The sequence below is a fragment of the Micromys minutus genome, assembly GCF_963924665.1.
Source record: "Micromys minutus genome assembly, chromosome: 10".
Taxonomy (NCBI): domain Eukaryota; kingdom Metazoa; phylum Chordata; class Mammalia; order Rodentia; family Muridae; genus Micromys; species Micromys minutus.
Window position 1 is genome coordinate 7816883 of NC_137979.1, and position 23542 is coordinate 7840424.

The 23542-nt window shown below is 47.8% G+C and overlaps 1 protein-coding gene across 1 annotated transcript; it reads right to left on the reverse strand.

The window, feature by feature from the left end:
- Positions 1 to 378: 378 nt before the first annotated feature.
- On the reverse strand, positions 379 to 23542 carry SLC36A2 (solute carrier family 36 member 2). The gene is made up of 10 exons (XM_080922881.1): positions 23305 to 23542; positions 19963 to 20053; positions 19234 to 19322; positions 17884 to 17979; positions 13529 to 13613; positions 9302 to 9520; positions 8431 to 8529; positions 4449 to 4615; positions 2813 to 2982; positions 379 to 885 (listed from the first exon to the last, which is right to left on the reverse strand). Exons 1-10 carry the CDS (start codon positions 23457 to 23459, stop codon positions 614 to 616), a joined length of 1443 nt encoding a protein of 480 aa, XP_080779007.1. The 5' UTR covers positions 23460 to 23542; the 3' UTR covers positions 379 to 613.

Here is a 23542-nt window from a genome sequence, read left to right on the forward strand (position 1 = left end):
TTCAACACACACATCTGTAACATAGACTGTGACATTTTACCTGAGCATTGTGACTGTGACTGGCCCTGGCCCCCTCCATCTTGATGCTGATGTGAGGACAGTGTTCCCCATCATGGTCAGGAAAAGGGAATGACCAAAACTTGAGCTGGAGGGAGCGGGAGACACACACACACACACACACACACACACACACACACACACACACACACACGGAACACCTTCTGCCAAAAGCTGGCATTTGCTGTCCCCTAGTGGCTGCTTTTACATCATAGGTCCACTCAAGGTATGAAGTTAGCAGATAAATGACAAAAACAAGATGGCGGCTTCCACAGGCAAGGTCTCCACAGTGTAGAAAACTAGAGAATGACCAACATTTTTTTTTGCTTTTAATGACCATCTATCTACACCTTTTATGTGGTGTAGACGGCCCCATCTGCTTTGCGCGCGTGCACACACATAGTGCCGGGGATATGCTACACCAGGTTTTTTTTTTTTTTTTTTTTTTTTTTTTTTTTTTTTTTTTTTTGTGTGTGTGTGTGTCTTGGACCAGAGAAAAGACGAAGTGAAAAGATACGCAGACAATGTAAGTCACCGTAGGCAAGGAGAGTCTCTGTCACTGAATGAACATAGTGGAGTTGGACAGGGGGAGATTGTTCCCGGACTTGATCAGCTCATCCAGGGCCTGATAGGTCCCCACCACGAAGCCCACGAAGCCCAGGATGCTGATGAGGGCATCCTTGGTGATGGTCAGGGGACTCATGCCCTCTCCATAGTAGGTGGTCACCTCCAGCAGGGGCGGGATGATGAGGGCCAGGGCGCTGCTGCTCACAGAGCCCACCAGGGAGAGGACCAGGTCCAGGCGGGGGATGAGGATGGCCAGCATGCCTATGGGAGACGAAAGGAGACAGATGGAGAATCCCAAGTTTACTTTAAATCCCCGTTAAAGGCTGTGATTGAAGTCATCTTTAAGAGAAACCAAGCTTCCCTCAGAAATTCATTCTGTGGATGTAGCTATGCCTGCCCGGAAATCGTGAAGCCCCGATTATATCCCTGGCACCATGAAAACTGGACATGACAACACACGCCTATACCTCCAGCATCTTGGAGGAGAAGCCTGGAGGATCAGGAGTTCAAGGCTTTCTTTGACTACATAGTTTAGTCTGAGACTGACCTGTGCTATATGAGACTATATAAAAATAAACAAACAAACAAACAAACAAACAAACAAATGGCACGCCTTTAGTTCCAGCACCTGTCTGGTCAATCTGTGAATTCCAGGCCAGCCTGGTCTACATAGTAAGTTCTGGGCTATCCAGGGATATATTCTGGAACCCCATAAAAGCAAAATGAAACAAAACAAAATTAAAAAAAAAAAAAACTCGAAACAATAACAGTAAAAGCAAAAACAAATGGGAGATGGCTCAGAGGATAAAGGCACTTGCTGCTCAGTTTGTTGACTTGATTTTGATCCCCAGACACACGTGGTAAAAGGAGAGAACTGACTCTTGCAAATTGTCTTCTGACCTATACACATGTGTCAACGTGCATATATGAGCAACAAACGGACGAACAGATGGAAGAAATAAAAAGAAAGAAAAATAAAAGCGGCGTGTTCCCAGCCACCAGTCCTCTCCAGGAGGGCTCATTAGTGGTCAGCGTTGCTAGTCCCTGTCGTTTAGTTTGGCTGTGACAGGGCAAATGCAGAGGTTCCTCCATCTTGTATTTTCCTGAGGCAGTTTCAGCTTTAACTAGAATTTGATCTTTTTGATGGAGAATCCCATAAAAAAAGCCATCCAACTCAATTCTGGGAACCTGATGCCAAGATGTCCCAGCAAACTTATCTTGGTGTCTGTTAAACTGGCTGTTTGTGCAAACCCCTGCCCTTCCTCCCCGAAACACACACTTCAGCTTCTGAGCAAGGCACCAGGATATAGAATTTTGTCTTTAAAGCCACTTGCTTTAGATGTTCGGGGCTATGCTTGAGTCCCCAAATACCTGAGTATAGTCACAGCCAGCTGAAATAAACTTTCAATTGGCTATAAACTGTGGTCATCTCTGAGGGGGGTTCCCTAAAACACCATGTGTTCTTATTGTTGTGTTGTTGGGGGGGTTCTCTAATTCAGTCTGACTGGCTGGGCAGTGAACCTCAGGGGTGACACCCCCAGTTCCCAATGCTCACTGGACAGTTGTTTGGCAGGTGTCCTGCTTCCTGAGTATTCTCAGGAGGGCTGAATAAAATGCTGAGAAGTACAGCCTAGGGTGAGTTTACCGCAGTGCCCAGCACACTTTCTGCATCCTATGGTTATTTGATACACGGGATATCAGTGACACAGTCCTCGGGCTGGGCCTCAGCATACCTTTCTAGTTTGGGAACGTGTAAGAATGGTCTAAATAGAGGGTGGGGGATGACTCTGTTAGTCAGGTGTCTACCTTGCAAGCACAGCAACCCGAGTTTGATCCCAAGAACTTAAAAGGAATGAGGCATGGTGGGGTACGCTTGTAACCCCAGCATTGCAGAGGCAGAGACAGGCTGATCTCTGGAGGTGGTCTAGCCTAATTGCTGACCTCCAGGCCAATGAGAGACCATATTAAAAAGAAAGAAGGTGGTGGTGCCCGAAGAATGTCACTTAAGTTGTCCTCTGGCCTCTACATGGCTTCACACAAATGAGTGAACACACACAGAGACAGACACACATATACACACTATCTTTGTCTCTGACTGTCTCTGTCTGTCTTTGTCTCTCCTCTCTCTCTCCCCTCCCCCCTCTCCTCCAGAAATGGTCAGGAGACTCCCGGTCTCTGTTCTACTCACATGTGAGGCAGACCATGGCGAGCCGGATAGACAGGTCCACGGACAGTGCCCAGCGTTTAGACACCTGGGAGACAGCAAGGGGGATGATGATTTCCGCAGGAACATAAAACTGCAGGGCATAGGTACACAGGATGCCAACGACATACAGGAGCTTTACTGACTGGTACAGCCTGCAAGACACACAGCCATGTTCTCCATGGCCCAACACTCCCACGCCTGGCCTCCAGGGGACAGCAGCCTCTGATTTTGGGACAATCACTGGGGTCTTTGTTTCCTTGTGTGAAAATGAAGATGTGGGGCCTTCTCTGAGTGCAGAGGAGTCTCACCAGTGTGGAGGAAAGAGAGGCTCCAGGGATTCAATGGCAGCAGAGAGTAGGGCCATGTAGGGGAGAAGCAAGCAGTCCTGAGCATGCACACATGTAGCACACACGCATGCACACACACAGGCACACATGTATGTGTGTCTTCACAGAGCACTATGATGCTTCTCAGGACTATGATGCTGGTAAGGAGTCAGGATTCTAAGTGTGTGTGTGGGGGGGGTGTCTAAAGTCCTGAGTGACTAGAGTTCATAGTAATTGTCTGTGCCCCCTAAGTCCTAAGGACATCAGTAGCCCTCAACACATGTTCCCCTTAGTTGAGAGGACTGCAGAGCCCCTAAAATGGAGAGGGAAAGACATTATCAGTGGGGTTGTGTGAGGGGATGAATCGAGAAACAGGATCATGAGTGGGCTTGAAGCTGAGGCCCAGATTAAGGGTGAGGTTTCAAGGGAGCTAAACTTGTGTGTGTGTACATGCTTGTATGTATGTGAGTACATGTGTGTGCATGTGTGTTGCATGCATGTGAGTATGTCTTTTCATGTGATGCATGTATGTACATGTGCATACAAGTGTATATGTACATGCATATGTTCATATATGCACATGTGTGTGTACATGTGTGTCATGTGCATGAATATCTGTGTATGTTGTATGTGAGCATGTTCATGTTTATTCTACATGCATGTAGAGGTCAGAGGTTGGTGTCAGGTGTCTCCCTCAGTTACTCTACACTTTATTTTGTGAGATGTGGAACTCACTAATTCAGTCTGACCGGCTGGGCAGTGAACCTCAGGGGTGCTCCTGTCTCTACTTTCCCAGCATAAGGATTACAGGCACATGCTTGACTTTGTGTGGGGGTGTTAAGATCAGACTAAAGGTGCTCAGGCTTGTGTGTCAAATTCTCTTATCTGCAGAATCATCTCACAGCCCTGCTTCCCATTTTCAGTGCTGGCTCCCCTGGCTTGGGGACCCCTGTGGCGGCAGAGCCTGGTAAAAGGAGCCAAAGGGTTCCAACCCACAGATAGAAGCCTGTTTCCTCCTCCAGAACTCCCGTGCTCTCCCCTAGGTGACCAAGGATGCTTGTTTCTATCCTTTCCTCTTAGTTATGTTCTCTTCGCGCTGAGATACCTAGACTTGACTCGGCCCGAAAGGAGCTCTTGACGGGACCTCTGTAGTCCAAGGGATCAATGGTGGCTCCATCTCTCCCAGTGGGACTGTCTCTATACCTGCTCTCCCTGCTCAGACAGGGAGGGGCAGAGAGCCACACAGTTCTACACATCTCTCAATCCCTACCACCCAAGAGCCATGAAGGTACCAGCAGTTGGGCAGATTAAGAGTGATGCTGGCTTTGATGTCATCTCCAAACCGCAGGTAGCCCAGAGCCCCGATGGCAATGTACAGGGTGGTGATGATGGACATCCCCAAAGACAGAATGGTTGGGAAGCGGCGGGCATCCTTCATCTTGTTTTCCAGAGGCAGGACCTGCAGGAGTATCCCACTATAAGGAGGAGGATAACAACAGCAACAATAACAGTAACAACCAGGAACATAAAGAAGAGAAAAGCCTTGATGTCTCTGGAATGTGCCCAAATGAATCAAAAGAAGGGACTTGACAAGACATTTGTATGCTCTTGTTCATCATTCATGATCAAAAGGCGGGAGGCAAGCAAACACTATCATCAGAAAATGGGTAAACAAAATGTGGTATATCCACAAAGTGGAATATTATACAACCTTTAAAAAGAAGGAAATTCTGGGGCTGGAGAAATGGCTCAGCAGTTAAGAGTCCTGATGGTCGCTTCTGTAGAGGACCCTGATTCAGTTCCCACCACCACATCAGCCAGCTCACAACCACTGTAACTCCAGCTCCAGGTAATTCATCATCCTCTTCTGGCCTCTTCAGGTACCAGATACACATGCAGTATGCATATATACACACACAGGCAAAACACACACACACACACAGCATAAACATAAATGTATCTACTTTATGGAGATTCTGACACACATTGCAGTGCCTGTAGAAGCCAGAAGAGGGCGGTAGACCTCCTGGAGCTGGAGTTACAACCTGATAACCTTGGTTCTCCACAAGAGCAGCCAGTGCTCCTAGCTGCACAGCTATCTTTGAGCTTCTGATTAATGCACTGGCCATTTGAGCAGAGGGAGGAGATGTCTCTCTGTGGCTTGGGTTTGTGTTTCCCCACTAGCTATGAGAAGGTGATATTTTCATTTATCTGTTGTCTCCACTGGGGTCATTCACCCATTCTGCAGCTGGATTGCTTTGCTGTTGTTTGCAGGGTTCCTTATACAGCACAGTGTCTCCTGCTCCGAAGCCTTGCCTTTGCTGTCCAGATGTTCTTCAGTTAGATGGGACCCTACTTGTCAGTTTACTTTTGTCCTGTGTTCCTTTGGAGTCCTATCCAGGGAATCATTTCCTGGACCCCCCCACTGTGTTTGACTTATTCCCCACCCCCCCCCCAACATTTTCTTCTGGAAGTTTTAGAGTTTTGAATGTTCCATTCATGTCTCTGATCCACTTGAGGTGGTTTCTTAGAAAGATTCTTAAAATTACATGTATTTATTTATTTATTTTTACTATATATTTTTTTAATGTGTGTGCAGAGGTCAAAGGACGGACTAGCAGGAGTTGGTTTTCTCCCCTCTGGTCATGTGGATCCCAGTGACTGAATTTAGGTCATCGGGCGTGGGAGCAAGTGCCTTTGCTGAGCCTTGGGTTGTTTTTGTGCAAGGTGAAGTTTCCTCTTCCCTTCCCCTCCACGGGGGATAAATGTTATAATACTGATTATCAGGATGTTTTTCTTCCTGTCTGTATGAGTTTAAACTCAAGGGGGCCCAGATTCTGAAAGGACTCAGTGATTGAGGATGGAAACCAGTCCGTGGACCATCTTTTTTTTTTTTTTTTTTTTTTTAAATAGGGAATATGAAGAGGAACCCTTGAAGGACAGAGAATGTGACAGGAACTGCTCTTCCCTGCTTCTCTGTCTGCCTGGCCACATCCCCAAAACAAGGCCCAGCTGCATAGCCACAGTCTGGCGTCCTAGTGACCCAGATTTTGCAGACATCTGAAGTAGCTGACAGCTACCTAGGAAAGTGGACCCTGGGGGGGGGGGCTCAAGAATGAGTGGAATTCAGGATGGACTTCACAACATATGGTGCCTGTGCAAAGTCAGGATGCAGTGCCCTTGGGCAAAAATTAAGAATTCCGAGATGGCGTGGGCAGATGTGGAGCGTGTGATGTTTTTAAAGATTGGCCATGTGAGGTTGTAAAGGTGGTGCACCCACCAAACCTGGCCTGGGGAAAACAGCTGATACACATTTCACCCTTCTCTGTGTGTGTGTGTGTGTGTGTGTGTGTGTGTGTGTGTGTGTGTGTATGTGTGTGTGTGTAAGTCATTGAGAAACACAGGGAAGTCATCAGAAGCATAGGAAGGCAAACGCCAGGCTTTCTGCCCAGAAGATAATCAAACGATTGGCTAGAAGCTGGCAGACTCAGATAAAGAAGTACTAATGAAAAAATTGTACAGGCTGGGCATGGTGGCTCACACCCAGCTTGGGGAGGTAGAGGCAAGAGGATTGCTATAACCAGTCAGGTATGAAAACATATGACCCCCCCCCCCGATCTGAATACCTTCACCAAAGAAGACATGCTCATACCCACTAGACAAATGAGGAAAAGCCAGCTGATGGCTCAGCAGGGCAAGCACTCGCCCACACAACCTGGATGTGGTGACACACATTTACAATCCTGGCACTACCAAGGTGAGGCGGAAGACAGGAGAATCGATGGAAGACTCATGGGTCTCAGCTAGCCTGGGGGCCTAAGTGTGGTCAAAACAGCCAAAGAGACAGACTACCTCAAGAAGGTGAAGGAGAAAACTAACTCTTGACCTACACACACACACACACACAATATCAAGACAAAATTACTGTAATCCTGAAAACCGTTGGGCAGCTCCTTGTAAACATCTATAAATATGAGTCCCAGAAGTCTATTCCTAGTGAAAAAAATTAAATCCACACAAAGACCAAAGTGCTAAGTAGCTGTTAAAGACTAAGACATTTCAGGTGCTCTTCAGTGGGTGAGCGGCTGAGATGCGGGGCCGATCTAGGGATGCAGGATCAGTGACTACACTGGGCTGAGAAGATGCTCATCTTGATATTTCTATGTGTTCTCCACTTCAATATCAGAGGAGAGAAACTGCATCCTCCTCTCCTTTCCCCTCTCCATCTCTGTCTCTCCTCCTCCCCCTCTCCCTCTCTCTGTTTCTCTCCCCCTTCTCCTCTCTGTCTCTCCCTCTGTCTCTCTCTCCCCTCTCCATCTCTGTCTCTCCTCCTCCCCCTCTTCATTTCTCTGTCTCTCTCCCCCTCCCCATCTCCATCTCTGTCTCTCTCCTCCTCCCCCACTGTCTCTCTGTCTCTGTCTCTGTCTCTTTCTCTCTCTCTCTCTCTCTCTTTTTTTTTTTTTTTTTTTTTTTTGAGACAGGGTCTCATGTAGTTCAGGCCAGCTGTGAACATTCCATGGATCTGAGGACGACCTTGAACTTCCAGTCCTCTCACTTACTCCTGAGGGCTGGGATTACAGACTTGCTCCGTCATGACAGTTTATATAGTGCTGAGGATGGAACTTGGGTCTTCGTACACGCTAGGTGAGCACCAACTGAGCTACATCCCCAGCCCATAATCCACTGTAAATGCACAGCTCTTTCCAGTTTAAAACACCTGTATCTTACACTGGTACTGTACACCTTTAGTCCCAGGAGTTTGGAGACAGAGGCAAGGGCAGGCAGATCTCTGGGTTCGAGGCCAGCCTGGTATACGTAGTGAGTTCCAGTACAGCCAGGACTACACAGAGAAACTCTGTTTCAAAAACAAAACAATAACTCCTACCCCCAAACAAACAAACACCACCACAATAAAACCAAAACCAAACAAACAACCCCCTCCCCAAACCCTCACCTATACCTTATGAAGTCTTTTTTTGTACAGCCACGCGTTTTGATTTTTACAGAGGTTAGGAAACTCATATTGCTAGGAAGATAAACATTAAATAAAGACACTGAGACAAGCTAATCTCTTGATTGCCTCTCTGGTGTAACCTACTTTTCCTTTGCTGGGGACTGCGCATCCAAATGAGAGCAGAGGTTGCTTTTATCCCATGCATAATTCCCACAGGCCTAACCCAATGGCCAAGAGCACAGAGAAAGTCTGAGCTCACTGCTCTTTCCCAGAGGCTGGTTCCCAGGTCCAGAGAAAGGCCACCTTCATTCAAACCTTACCACGCCGATGCTTTCAAATGAAAAAATGGCTGTTCCAAAGAAGAGCGGGTAGGTCTTCCAGCTTGCCACCAGTGGCAACCGGCTGGGATCTGGAATTCCCTGCAGGGGAGAAAAAGACGAGATTGTCACTCTGTGGGCATGCTTCAGCTCCTCTGAGCAGGAGGGACTCTGAGGGGAGAGCTGGGTTTGAGGAAATGGAATGCCAAAAAGGTTCAGCAAGCCTTTAGAAGGAGATAAAACTGATAAATATGGACTTGAACATCTCACAGTACCAAAGAGCCAGAAGGCAGGGACATGCGGGCATTGTTAAAGCACCGAGGATCAGTGTCTCATGAAGGGAGCAGGTTGACCAGAAGTCTCTAAAAGAACATATATATATATGTGTGTGTGTGTGTGTGTGTGTGTGTGTGTGTGTGTGTGTATGTATGTATGTATGTATGTATACCCACCGAGCAGCACCAAAGAACATGTATGAGTGGATAGTGAGCATGAGTGTTAGAAGTCCTTGTGCGCATGTGCACACACGTGTGTGTGTGTGTGTGTGTGTGTGTGTGTGTGTGTGTGTGCATGTGTGTACAGATGTAAGTGTACATGTTTAGGTGCACATAGAGGCCAGAGGTCAATTCAGGTGTCTTTATTGGTCCCTCTCTGCCTTATTATTTTGAGTTAGCATGTCTCAGTAAACCAATATGTCTACACTGGCAGGGATCCTCCTGCCTCTGCTCTGCTCACTCCTATTCCCCCACCCCAGAGCTGGAATTACAAGCACATGCCACTGAGGAACATACCCATCTTAGGACTTGGCCCCTGGTTTCTATTATTGATACAAGGATCCTGTCTCCCAGGGAGTCAGTGGGTGGTGTGCACCAACCTGGATGATGTACTGGGCAATGATGACCAGGCTGACCAGCATGCTGATGTTGGCCAACAGGGAGAAGATGGTGAGGACACGGAGGTTCCTGATGAGTACCAGGAGCCCCAGAACGGGCAGGAAGGCGAGCATGTAGAGTCGAGAGTCCATGGTGGGCGTCAGAACTACCGTTTCGTTCTTGTGGCAGCTGATGGTTGTGCCGTTAACAGCTTCTACTACCTGAGGAAGGAATGGGGAAAGGCAAGGAGGAAAAACTCTGGGCACATGGTGGACTCAGTGCCTTCCCCAGAACCAGACTCTCTTACAAAGAGTCAGGGGAACTCAAGCAAGTATGGGACACTTGAGGATTTCTTTTCTGGTTTTAATTTTTTAAGATATTTAAATTATATGTGCACATATGCGTTTTTGTGTGTGCGTATGTGCTCGCTGTGACACACTTGAGGAAGTTGGAAGACAATTTACAGGAGTTGGTTTTTCTCCTTCCACTATGTGGGCCCTGGGGGCTCAAACTCAGGTCATCAGGCTTGGCTGTAAATGCCATTTTTCCAGCCCATGAAATGTCTTATTCTAAAATCCTCATCACCAAATTGCCTCAAAGGAGACAACGAAAACAGCAAATGTAATGCCGTATCACTGAGCTCACAGCGGGGTCTGCTGCCCTGGGTCCCCGGCATCCAGTCTTCGGGATTGACTATTCATAGTAAATTCTTTTTCTGTTGCTAACTGCTGCCTTGGGGAACTGAAGATTACAGAGCTGGAGACTGGCCTGTGAGCCAGAAAGACAGATGGAAACTCAAGCCAAGTGACACAAAGACCAACTAGGAATGGTGAAAGTGACCCTGACAGTGGGACTCACTCTGTTGTTTACATACAAGACACACACAGACAGACACACAAACACACACAGAAAGACACACACAGACACACATAGACAGACACACAAACACTCACAGACAGACACAAACACACACAGAAAGACACACACAGACACACACAGACACAGACAGACACACAAACACTCACAGACAGACAGACACAAACACACACAGAAAGACACACACACAGACACATAAACACACACAGACAGACACAAACACACACAGAAAGACACACACACAGACACATAAACACACAGAGACAGACACAAACACACACAGACAGATACACTCAGACACACAGACACAGACACAGACAGACACACAAACACACACACAGACACACAAATACACATAGACAGACACAGACAGACAGACAGATAGACAGACAGACCCATCTTTTAGTCTTTTTTTCCATTTTATAAGTCAACTCCAACCTTTCCAGTACACTTATTTTCTGCCTAAAAACTTCCCAGAGTCTCTTTCTTTCACTCATAACCCTAAGTCCCATCAGTTATTGCAATGTAACTGGCCTAGAGAGCTGTTATCTCTTTTTAAAAAACAAAAATGTTAGATTATTTGCTTTATCATTTTTGTGTGTATAAGTGTTCTGCCAACTTGTGTGTTTGTGTACCGTGTGTATGTCTGGTGCCTGTTGAGGTCAGAAGTCAGTTCCCAGGGACTGAAATTAATAGACAGCTATGAGCTGTCATGTGGAAATAGAACCCGGATCCTCTGCAGGAGCAACAAGTGCTCTCAGCCAACTAAGCATCTCTCCAGCCTCAGTTATTCTTTCTTGACTGGATTAGTACTGTAGGACACACACACACACACACACACACACACACACACACACATATACACACACAGGGTGGGGAGAGAGAGAGAGAGAGAGAGAGAGTATTGAAACACTTACAGAACACTGGACATCCTTGACCCCTACTTAGTGAAAGCTGTTAGCACCCCCAAACATGTTGTAAACAGGACTCCAATTGTCTAGATACAATCTAGAATTACCTGGGAAGAGTTTCCAATGAAGAATTGTCTAGATCAGATTGGCCTTGGTCATGTCTATGGGGGATTGTCTCAGTTGTTAAGTGGGAAGACCCAGCCCATTGTGGGCAGCACCATTCCCTAGAATTGGGTCCTGGATTATATGTAATCATGGAGAAAGTGAACTAAGTAGTAATTATGCAGCATTCGTTCTCTCTACTCTTCACTGTGACTGTGATATGACCAACAGCTTTGAATTGTTGCTATAATGATGAACTGTAACCTGGAGTTGTAAGATTAAATGCGCTCGCTCTTTCTTAAGTTTCTTTTTGTCAAGGTATTTTATCACAGCAACAAAATTGACACTAAAACAACCTCCCAACACACACACAGTGTGAATGTCCCTTCCCTATAAGTTCAGGGGTGAATAAATGGTGCACTCTAAGTTGAAATTCAGCACAGCCCTAATGTAAACAGTATGGTTGCTTAGGCGATGGAATTCACCAGCAGGACAATTAGAATCTAGAACTGTGTAAAAAGAAAGTGTGAAGCTGCAGACATCGGGACAGGTGGCAAAGCATGGAGTCATCTCCAATATATTCATCCACACGTTTTCTTTTGTAAGACAGCGATCACAATATCCATTCTTACTTTAAAACCATATTTTGACTTAACGCATATCATGGATATAGGAACACAAGTTTTGTCTTTAGGATTTTCCTCTATTTCTTATGTGAGTTGCCAGGATGGAACGCCGGGGCTGGGGCATGCAGAGCTTGGCTTTTGTATTTATTTATTTATTTATTTATTTATTTATTTATTTATTTGGGGGAAGGCATCACGTAGCCCAGGTTGGCCTCAAACTTACTATGTGGCAGAGGATGACCTTGAACTTATGATCCTCCTGCCTCTGCTTTCCCACTTTGTGTAGTGCTGGAAGTTGAACCCAGAGTTTTAGGAATGCCAGTCTACAACTGAGCTACCTCGAAGCTCTCATACCTTTGACTTGTTTGTTTCTAAAGATCCCTCCCTACCGTAGGAAACATCCGTAGATGCCTAGCCAGGCACTCACAGGCTTCACAGGGTCTCTGTGCTGAGGTCAGGGCTCTTTCTCGCCGTGGTCACCACTGTCTTGTGTAACTAGTAAAGCTGCTCTCTTGGGCCAATTCCACTTTCTGTCTGGAAGTTTTCTATGTGGTCCATCTCCCCAGTTTAGCTACTGCTCTCTGCAAGTTGCCTGAGCATGCCCAGCCCACTTGTGGCTCCCAGAAGTAGCCTTCTGTGCTTCCAGGGTCTTCACAAAGATGCTTCTGGACCACAGTGTGCATTCCTAACACCTGGGCTGCCTCCTAGACATCTGATAGAACTTTGCCCACTGTGTTTTAGAGCCCACAGTGCTTGCCTTGATAGACAGCTGATAAAAATGCCAGTCTCGAGCAACAGACCATAAAATAAAGGTCTTCAGAGAGCAGCTTGCTTTCCTAAGAGCCACAGACAGGTGCTTTGAGTTTTCTAATTACATCCTTTGCCTCAGTACATTTACTCAGGAAATAAAGGAATTCCACAGAGATGTGTGTTCCTGCAACTGACTAACAGTGGGGGATAGTAAGAAACAATGAATCTAGCTTGGGGGCACACTGTAAACCCAGCACTTGGGAGGTAGGAGCAGGAAGATCGAAAGTTCAAGATCGCCCTCAGCTACATAGTGAATCTGAGGCCAGTTTGGGCTACTTGAGACCCTGCCTCAAACAAGAAAATAAAATAAACCCCAGACAGTAAAATAAAGGAGGAGGAAGAGAAGAAGAGAAGGAGGAGGAGGAAGAAGAGAAAGAAGAAGGTGAAGAGGAAGAGGAGTGGGAGGAAGAAGAGGGGGAAAATAGAGAAGAAAAGGAGAAAGAAGAGAAGAAGAAAGAAGAAGAGGAGCAGGAGGAAAAAGAGAGAATGTGGAGAAGAAAAGAAGGAAGAGGAAGAGGAAGAAGATGGAGAATATGGAGAAAAAGAGGAAGAGGAAGAAGAAGAAACAGTAAAAATATTCAGAAAAATTCTGCAAAGAATATAGATCATGCTATGATCACTCTTAGTGATAGACTGCTTCAAACTGAACCATTGCTATAATAAAATACCTGAGATTATAAGATGGCAGAGCATACACACACACACACACACACACACACACACACACACACTCACTCACTCAGAACTATGTAGATTCATGGAGGGTGGGGGGGCCACACTACCTGATAGCGTGGCTTTCCCTTCCCATGATGGATTTTGAGGACTCAGATGAAAGAATGTGGTAAGGAAACAATGGTAGCAAAGCTTCCTTCTGTATTCTCCCACCCTGCCTTGTCCCGCCTACCTGTTTTAAATTGTCAGCCAGAAACACAATGTACACACAGCAGAAACCCAGCTGGGTGACGATGAGGAAGAAGCTCACGACATACCTGGAGAAGGGGGGGGGGAGAAACTTGCTATACATTTCTGAGCCATTTCTAGCCATTCTGCCCTCTCTCCCCAAGAAATGGTGGCCCTGTACCAACACCCTCCATCCTTCTGCTACAACCAAGAGGGCAGAGAGGAGGGAGGTGACAGCAGCTGTTTGGGAACAGCCCCAGCACACTCACAGCTGGCTAAGTGATCAAGTTCCCAGGCATGGGAGCCTATGTCTGACCTAGCCTCATGGTATTCTTCAGCTTGCCTCTCACCCTGACTGACAGCTAGCACGTAACAACTATTAAATGCCCAGAACTCAGAAAACATTTGTCCTAGCATGGGCCAGACACTTCACTGGGTATTGAAGATACATAGATAACGCAGGACCTCTTACTCCGGTAGGCTTTAACGGAGTGGTTTGTAAGATGTGAAGAAATTAGCATCACAGGGGCTGAAGAAATGCTGCCATTTTGCGCCTGCTCCTAAGCACGAGGACCTGCATTCAGATCCCAGCATGCATGCAGAAGACCAGGCATGGTGGCGCACACTGTACTCCCAGAGCTGGGAAAGTGGAAACAGCAATATCCCTGGAGCTTGTAGCCAAATCACTGAGTTTTAGGTTCAGCAAGAGTGTAGTCATGAAACCTATTGCTTTGTGTAAATATGCAGTCAAAACATAGCCACAGCAAAGGCTGGCTGGTGAGAAAAGTCTTAATAATTTATCCCTAATGTACCTTTGCTCAATTAATATGGCAATCTTTAATCCTAAAGGGGAGAGAATGAGGGAGAAAGGGAGGGATGGAGAGAGGGCGAGAAGGAGAGGAGGAGGAGGAGGAGGAGGAGGAGGAGGAGGAGGGAATATTAATGAATTGTAGAGACAGATCACTATGGGCTGGAGAGATGGCTCAGTAGTCAAAGTGTGGTCCAGATCCTCAGAATACACATAAATGTCAGATGTGTATGCTGTTCTTTCAGGACTTCCGGTCTTGGAAGACAGAGATGGGCTCTCCACAGCAAGATGGCTGATGAAATCAGCCACATCAGCAAGCTCTGGGTTTGACTTAGACACCTTGCTTCAATAAGTAGGTGGGAGAGTGAGGAAGGATAATTCCAGACATCAACCTCAGGCCTTCACATGCACGAGCACACACATACACTGCACACACTCCTACAGACGTGAAGGGATGCACAGACACCACACATAGGAAAGTGGGGAAAAGTGTGCGTGAGAAAAAGCACCTTTGGAAAAGGAGAAAAGTAGGGGGGGAAGAAGAGACAGAGGAAGAGAGAAAAGAGGGGGAAGAAAAGGAAAGATAGGTGAGGTGGTGGAGGGGGAGGAATGAGGAAGCAGTGGTATAGAGGGAAAAGGTGGGTTTCGATGTCTTCCTAGTGCAGTGTTCCCTGCAACAAGACTTAGCCAGAGAGGGTGACCATGGATAATCTCATAATGAATGAGAGGGAAGTCACTCGCACGAAGCTGTGGTCACTACAGCAGGAGAATGACAGCAAGTTCAAAGTGTCAGGGAGCAGGAATGCTCAGACCCTGACCATGGACCACTGGGTATGGGGTAGATAATCTTACATGATGGACCTGGTTTTGACTTGGACCACGAGCCTGTGGAGAAGGGGACAGGACACATTCATTTGGTATCTGAAGCTGAGTGCTGCACAGGACACAGCTGTGTCTCAGCAGCTGGGATTCTGAGTTGTGCCAACATACAAAGCCTTGAGGAGGCAGATCAAGTCTGAAGAGGAAAGGGCAGAGGTCCCAACTGGCAGATTCGGGGGGACTCCAAAAGACAGTCCACATATCTAGAAATGTGCTCAAGATGGACTATAGCATTTCTGGTGGTTAGATAAAAGCCAGCATTCCCCAGGGGCGTATGAAGCCGGTTCCCATCTGCCCAAATGGGTAATTATCCTTACCTCTGGCAGAAGGGACACTTGGCTCTCCACTGACACATACCAGTGGCCGCATGTCAAAGTGCATGCCGGCTTCTGGGCTCTCTCAGTATCATAAGTACCTGTTAAGTTTTCAAAATCTAGGCTAGCATCCTAGGCTTTCCCGCTTCCTCCTCTACCCGAAACTCCCCAGGCCCCACCCACCACTCTCTGATCTGGCTATTCTCTCCCAGCCCATTCTATTTTCCATCTTGTCTATTCTCCCTTCTCACAGACAGCCTGCTGGCCTCTGTCTGTCTGTCGGTCCCCCCCCCCCTCTCATCTACAATAAAAACCTCCTCAAGTGTACCAGGTAACAGCGATGTTGGCCGTTTCTTTACTGCATCCCTCTCTGGTGACGAAACCCTCACAAGCACTAACCCTGCAGAACGTCACTTGACAGACACAGCAGTGCATCTGCTAGAGAACAGGGAAGGGGGCTGGGGACAGGCCAACTGATAAGAGAAAAAGAAGTGATTGTCCCTTCAGCTGCTGAGATGTTCTCAGGGTAGGGAAGGCTCTTTTAGGACCATGATGGAAGACACAGAAAGACAGTAGAGACAAGGGTGAATGCAATGCCAGGAAGTAATTAGAGTGCCCTCCCTCCCTCCCTCTATCCCTCCCTCCTTCTATCCTTCCTCTCTTTTTGGCTTCTGTGTGTTCACTGGCATATGCATGTCCCCTGTATGTGTGTATGCATGTTCACTGTGTGTATGTGAATGTTCACCGTGTGCATATGTATATATGCATGTTTACTGTGTGTGTATATATGTGTTCACTGTGTGTATATATGTGCTCACTCTGTGTATATGTGTTCACTCTGTGTGTGTGCAGAAGCCAGAGGTTGATGTCAGGTGTCCACTATCATCGCCACTTTATTTTACCAAAGGAAGGTCTGCGAACTGGAACCTCAGTGATTCTGCTGGTCTAGTTAGCCAGCTCCCTGCAAGGATCCTGTCTCCTCATACCTGCGTGGATTTTACACGGGTTATGGGGATCTGAACTCTGGTTCCCACGCTCATGTGGCAAGCAGCTTATCCTCTGAGCCATCTCCCCAGGCCCAGTGTTTTGCTTGCTTTCAGCTAATCCCTTACCAAGACATGTTCTTCATCCCCCTGACAACAGCTCGACAGCTGGGCCTTCGCCTCCATCACCATCAGAATGGGCATTGTCTACACTGAAGCCTGCCTGTCTGTCCAAGTCTGCCCCTGTGCTCCCTTCTAATCTCTTTCCCTCACAGAAGCTAAATGAACCTTTAAGAACGCAAACATGCTTTTCCCCTGGTTAAAAGCTCTCGTCTTGGCTTTCTGCTGGTCTTCAGAAAGGGGCTGGAGAGATGACTCAATGGCTAAGAACATGCACTGCTTCTGCAGAGGACCAGAGTTCGGTTCCCAGCCCCTACTTCACAACCACCTGTTAACTCTAACTCCGAGGGATCCAGTGCTTCTGGTGTTTGGAGACATTTATACGCTCCTGCACACAACTCACCCCCAACACACAGAACTAAAAGTCATAAATGTAAATATATTTTTAAAAAAGAATATAACAAAAAATACAATATGGGCCAGGGAGATGGCTCGGCAAATAACAGTGCTTTCTGCCAAACCTAATGACCTGAGTTCTATCCTTGGGACCCACGTAGTAGGAGGAAAGAACAGACTCCTGGGGGTGTTCTGAGCACCTCCCCCAAAGGAATAAGTACATACTAAACAAAAATAAAATACACAACATCACTGAGTACCTCGTTCCTTCCTCAGTCTCCCCACCCTGACTCTGCCTTCATGCTAGTTGGCCTTTCCATAGCATGAACCTATCACAGAACTCCAACGTGGGTTGCACCAGTCCCTCAGCTCTGACTCCTTCCTGAAGGATCCTTCAGGCCCCGCCTTCGTTACCTCTAAGTAAGTCCTCATCTTTCAAGACTATTTTCTGCAGAACTCATCTCAGATGGTCCAGCGTAGCCATCTTGGCCTGACACATCCTCCAACCCTCGGCCCTGACACTCTATCCAGTTGGTAGTAGCCAGAACCTCTTTCATGTGTACCCAGCGGATATTGTGTAATGGAGCGCTAGGCTGTCTTTCCCACTGGACCATGGGTAACGCGACAGCACAGCCTTGCTGTCTCTTTCCCTGTGGTGTTTTCAGGGTCTGTTGTGGTTTCCTAAGAGTGTGTGGTGAATGAACATTTGTCACCAGACACGTGAGAACTGGATAGGTGATGTTGGCAGTGACTTGCTTCCCGGTGGACAGTCTGACTTCTGAGCGTGACAGGGAAGACCTTCCTGGAAGGTATAGTTTTCTCCTCTTAAGCAGCTGCCAACAGAGAAAGAACAAAGTACCTCCCCCAGTGGGCGTGGCTTTGCAGCCAGGCGTTGGGACTGGAGGCCAGTCCATGCATCACTGTGTCCCCATAGTCCATGAAAGGCTTGTTGAGTCTGTTGGACAAAACACACACAGTATTTTAAGAGACGAACTTAAGGTTGCGTTTTTAAAGAGCAAAGGGGCCAACTTGGGGAGACGCTGTGTAAACATGAGGGCCTGAGGTCAAATCTCAGAACTCATACAAAAAGCCAGGCGCAGAAGCGCCGGTCTGAAATTCACACACTACTATATGTCAAGATAGAGGGCAGAAACAGGAGACTTCTGCATCCCTGGCATACACAGCAAACAAGAGACTTCAAACAAGCTAGGGGCCTGGATGGCCAGCCGAGGCTGCCCCCCCCCCATCGCCACAGTGTGTTGCGGCATGTGTCTACACACATGCATGTGTTTCCTGCCATGCTCCTTGCCCCTCCAGTGATTGACCTAACTGGGAGAATGAGGAAATAAAGAAAGAAACACGCAGACACACATACAGAAAAACTGGGGTCCAGTGGGGCCGTGCTCACTCGGAAGCAGGGCCTCAACGGCAGAAGCCCAGCCCCCTGTACGTCTGACTTGAGGAGGCAGGCTTGGTGTACACAGCTGAACAAGAAGGCACAGCTGCCCAACAGGAGTAGGAGGTCTCTGTAGGGAGAAGCCTCAGGCTGCAGTCGGCTATCCCAGAGGAGGAAGCTGCGGGTGATGGTTGTTGCACACACACATACACACACACACACACACACACACACACTGTCCACATTTGTGCTAGGAGCAGAGAAAAGACTCTGAACCTCACCTTTGAAAGGCTTTGGGACATTGACATTCTTGACATAGCTGTGCTCATGTCGAAAGTGCACATTTACTCCAGTTTTCTCCAGTCCTAACATATCCACTTAGGGAACCCCACCGCTCATGCTCAAGAGATCCAGACCAAGGCCCCACAGACAGAGGCTGGAGAAAGCATGGGGCCAGCACAGTCAGGTTCTGACTGAGGCTATCCCCAGTGCCTCACACAGAATGAGTAATAACACATACCTGGCGTGGGCGTCGTGGTGCCTAGACCCAGAGCTCTCACTGACCTGTGGATAACTCTTAGAGGCAGGGATGGACAGGAGTTATTTACAACCACTCTACAGGCAGGCTGACCAGACAAGCTCAAAGGCCTGATTGAGGTCATTTAAGCAGCTGTGAGCCTCCCCCGAGGCCTCCCCATTTCTGAAGCTTATTTTCTTGGTAGTCATGGGGACCATGTAGAAGGAAGCGCTTTTAATGTGTTTAATGTGTATTTTGGGGCTGTCCTCGAGACCCGAACATGGGACATTCCTCACCTGTGACAGAAGCGCTGGGCACATCTGACTAGGATGTGCATACAGTGGCAGGCAATGAGGCCCATCACCAGCAGGCTGAGTGGGCCCATCTGCAGACAGGACAGGCAGGAGTAAGTGAGAGAAGACAACTCAGGGGTACAGATACTACTGAGGTCTCAAAAGAACTCTCTCTCTCTCTCTCTCTCTCTCTCTCTCTCTCTCTCTCTCTGGGGACAGGGGGCAGATCTCTACCATATCAAGTCATTGAACTCAGTGAGCAGTGCCTTTATCCTGTGAGCCATTTATCTGTGAGCCTGAAAGAACCTTCTAGAAAACTGAGTTGAACGAGACTTGGCTATTCTTTCCAAAATAATGTCCAAAAAGTACACATAGCAATCGTGGTGAGGTTTGTAATGGGGGTAGAAGACTCAGAGTCCTGACCATATGTCCCACTGGTGGTCTCTGAGGTGTCCCCAAGGACACCTAGGCTTTGTAAAGGTCAACTGAGTAACTGGTCCTACTTCAGCCCTTATATTCTACTAAAGGATGGAGCTGAGGCATAAGAGTGGATAGAAAGGGTTGACTTGACTCAGAGACTTGGGCAGAACTCAGACCCAGACTTGGTGTTTGGATTCTAAGTATGGGTCAGTTACCCTCTACCCAGCCCCCAGAAGCACTGTCTGCTACAAGGTGTTTTAAACCATGATGTCTCCTTCCCCAGCCCACGGCCCTTCATAATGTCCCTCTTACCAAGAGGCCTGCATTCTTCACAGCCAGGGGGAGTCCCAGGATCCCTGTGCCCATGTTGCCTTTGACCAGATGAACCAATGTCTGGAACCCTCTACAGGAAAGGAAGGCACATGGAAGTGGAGATGAGAAAGAACACAGTAGCTATTCCCTCATAGTATGACAACACTGCAATTAAACTGGGCAGGGAAATTCTCGGCCATCTTGATTTTCCTGTATCCTTGCTTTGGCACACATAGGTCTTCTGGGAAGGTGACCGCCCATCCCAAGATATCCAGAATCGTTCCAGCATTAGCAACTTGTGCCCCGTCTGTGCCACAGAGCACTAACTGTGTGAGACTCTGTGCTGGGTCTTTTATATATAACTTCTCATTTTATCGTCTTGGCTGGGCAACACAGTAAGCAGTGATGTGGGGTTTGGTGTACAGGTGGGAAATGGAGGCGCAAAACTTCTTAGATAATTTGTCCAGGATTGCACTGGGGAGTCGGGGCTGGAAGCCAAGCTGCTTTACAGTTCTTCTGCAGAACCCTGGGAGGCAGACCTGGGACAAGGGAGGAAAGGGGCAGCCCCAAGTCATCACAGAGGAAACTGAGACCCAGGGACCAGTTTGACTTCCTTAGTTGTGGCAGAGATAGGACTGCACTCCAAGCAGACCAGAGACAAGTCCCTGTGATTTGTCAGCAATAGGTCAGGTGACATCAGTCATCTGGGGATTGGTCTCCAGAGAGATTTTTCTTTCTTTTCTTCTTAGCCCAGGACATTAGTCTGGGGAATGGCATGACCCCTAACCCAATAAAACCCAAGTTAAAGCAAAGGACTTCCACCTTTTTGGTTACTGTTTACTTATGGTGTTCAGGGTCACACCCAGGGCCTTGCACATGTTAGACAAGAGCTCTGCCGCTGAGCAGTGCCCTCAACACTCACAATTTTGTCTCTCTCTTTCTACTCCATCCTCCCCCACTTCTCTCTTACTGTTCTCAGGATCTCCTATAGCACAGGCTAGCCTCAAACTCACTATGTAGCCAAGGATTACCTTGAACTTCCAATAACTCCACACCTCCACACCTTCACACCTCCATACCTCCACACCTCCACACCTTCACACCTCCATACTTCCACACCTCCACACCTCTGGGTTGGGACTAAAAGTGTGTCACCATGCCCAGTTACTGCGTCGCTGGGGATCAAACCGAGGGCCTTGTGCCATCTAGACAGGCACTACCAACTAAACTATGTCCCCAGCCTCAATTTGCTATTTAAGACAGATGTGAAACTGATCCAGAGGACAAGGTTTTTAGGGGAGAACAATTCCAAGTTGGGACTTTCTCTTCCAAAGAATCTCAAATCTTCCAGCTTTCTTCTAGATGTTTCTGTATCCCAACCTTGTGAAACACAATACTAAGCTTTTTATCTAAAACTTCAGAAGCCTTAGAAATTCCCCCAAAAAACCCTTGCAGCCAAGAAATCATCAGAAAGCAGGGACAGGAAACTGGCAGAGGCCTAGATTTTGGAATCAGACAAACCCAGGATTACAACCCTAGGCTGCTGCCTATCCGACTCTGTCATTTTGTGGGGGTACATGTTTGGCTCTGTTAAGAATAGTGATATTTTGAAAGCGCTCACTCAACTCGCAGTCTCTAGGTTAACCCCCAAGTCCTCTGGCATCGGAAGACCTGCGCATGGATTGGTGGGAGTTGAAGAACAATTGGAGGGAGGGAGGGTGGTGGAGTCCTGCATGCCTGTCCCTCTCCCTGTGGGTGTCAACATTGCTGACAGAGAACTACACCCCCAGCCCCCAGCGATGGGCTTGTTTTGCAACTGGGAAGGGGTCAACGGGTCACTTAGGAAATTTCTAACTAAAGGACTTAGGAAATCAGGATTCGCTTGCAGCCGTGCCCTCAGCTTGCAGTGTGTCAAGCCATGCAAAAATTTGGACCAGGAGCCAGGAAGCCTGGGTCTTTTGGTGACCGGGAGCCACCATCACAGGTGTTTTTTTTTTTTTTTTTTTTTAAAGCAGCTAAGAATACACAAGTACTATGCTTGGGGGTTCCATGCTCACATAGAAGGTGTGGCCATCTTGGGAGGAGCAAGCCATCATTTGTAGACTCAGTCTCTTTCTCCAGCTGGTAAGTGGGAACTGAACCCAGAAGGCCAGACTCCATTGGCTGCATGCTTTCCCAGACTGGATTCCTTGTCTCCAAGCCCCACAGGCTCCTCTCTGGCTCTTGTTTGTTTTATTCTTTTGGTTTTTCAGTAGTTGAAATCGCCACCTCAACCATCCAGGACACAGGACAAAAGAGTCAGCTGGTTCTCTCAAAGTTGAAAAATACCCTGACCTGCCGTGGGTGGTCCAGGGGCCTCGGCAGCTCACTCGAGTGACCCAGAGCATTTAGAAGGCCCAGGACCAGATCCAGGGACAAAGGAGCCACACTGTCAGCAGCCTTTAATTCCATCCCTGCAGTGTCTTGAAGACAGTGTGGAGAGAGGCTGTACCCATTCCTTCAGCACCTTCCTCCTCTCTGCTGTGCCCCTCTCTGCCTCTGTCTGTCTCTCTGTCTCTCTGTCAGCCTGTGTGTGTTTGTGTGTGTGTCCTTTAATGCACTGGGTCATATCTGCCTCACCCTACTTCACATATGAGGAATCTTTCTTCAGAGAAGGACAGAGCTTCCACCCGAACCCAGACCTTCTGGTCCTCTGTTAAGGACACCCCCTACTCCCCTGATGATGTCAAACTTGCCCCTTAAAGCACAAGCCTGGGTTGCCTAGACTGCTATATTGGTGAAGTCAAATGAGGAGGAAGAAGAGGAAGAGGAGGAGGAGGAGGGTGTTGGAGTCCTGCAGCTTGCCATGTTCTGAAAACCTTTGTCAATGTCCCCTTCTCCAGAATCCATCCTTCCAGAAAATGGAAGACACTAAAATCTTCCACATGCTGTTCTTTGAGTTCCTTGCAGCCCCAGTGGAAGCAGGACCCAGGCTTGCTACAGGGAGAGGCTTGTTTGGTAGCTGCTGAGTCCACTGTGGTTTACATTCTGATCCCAGCTTCCCTTCACGTTCCGCCTTCTTCCAAGACACTGAGAGCCCCAAACTAACTTTAGCAAAAGTGCTACATTCTAGCCCCTTTCCTGCCAATACATCTTAGCCTGTGGTTTAAAGCTGCTGGGTCTCAGTTTTCCTCTCAGGATTTTTCAGATTCGAATCGTGCCCCTGGCCAGAATGTCCTATTCGACACAGACCCTGGCTGTACTTTTTCCTCTTTGGTGTTCCTGGCTGCACAGTGGGTGGAGGGTCAGACACGCCCACCTCCAGATCTAGACTGGAAGCTGACAGAAGGGAGCGGCACTCACGTTATGCCCTTGGTCTTTGATGCCTCTGAAGAGCTTCCATTCACTGGACTGGGATCTCGGCTCTGCACCTTCTTAGCACTCTCCGGAAACGACGAAAGGTCCAGCTTGACAGTGGTGGCTGCCTGTGGACTCCCGGCACTCTTGGTCACAGACATGATGGCTTCAGAAAGGGCAAGCTCAGAGTAGAGAGAGGGAAATCAAGGAGGTGTGTGTGCAGGTGCTAGTTGGGTCCAGTAGA

Bases quoted from the DNA above. Each gene is read 5' to 3' on its own strand.
- SLC36A2 (XM_080922881.1), bottom strand. From the start codon at position 23,459: ATGTCTGTGACCAAGAGTGCCGGGAGTCCACAGGCAGCCACCACTGTC. The intron at 19,323-19,962 runs GTAAGAGGGACA...TCCTGTCTGCAG, and splicing joins TGAAGAATGCAGGCCTCTTG to ATGGGCCCACTCAGCCTGCT. The intron at 4,616-8,430 runs GTAAGGTTTGAA...ATACTCCTGCAG, and splicing joins CATTTGAAAGCATCGGCGTG to GTCCTGCCTCTGGAAAACAA.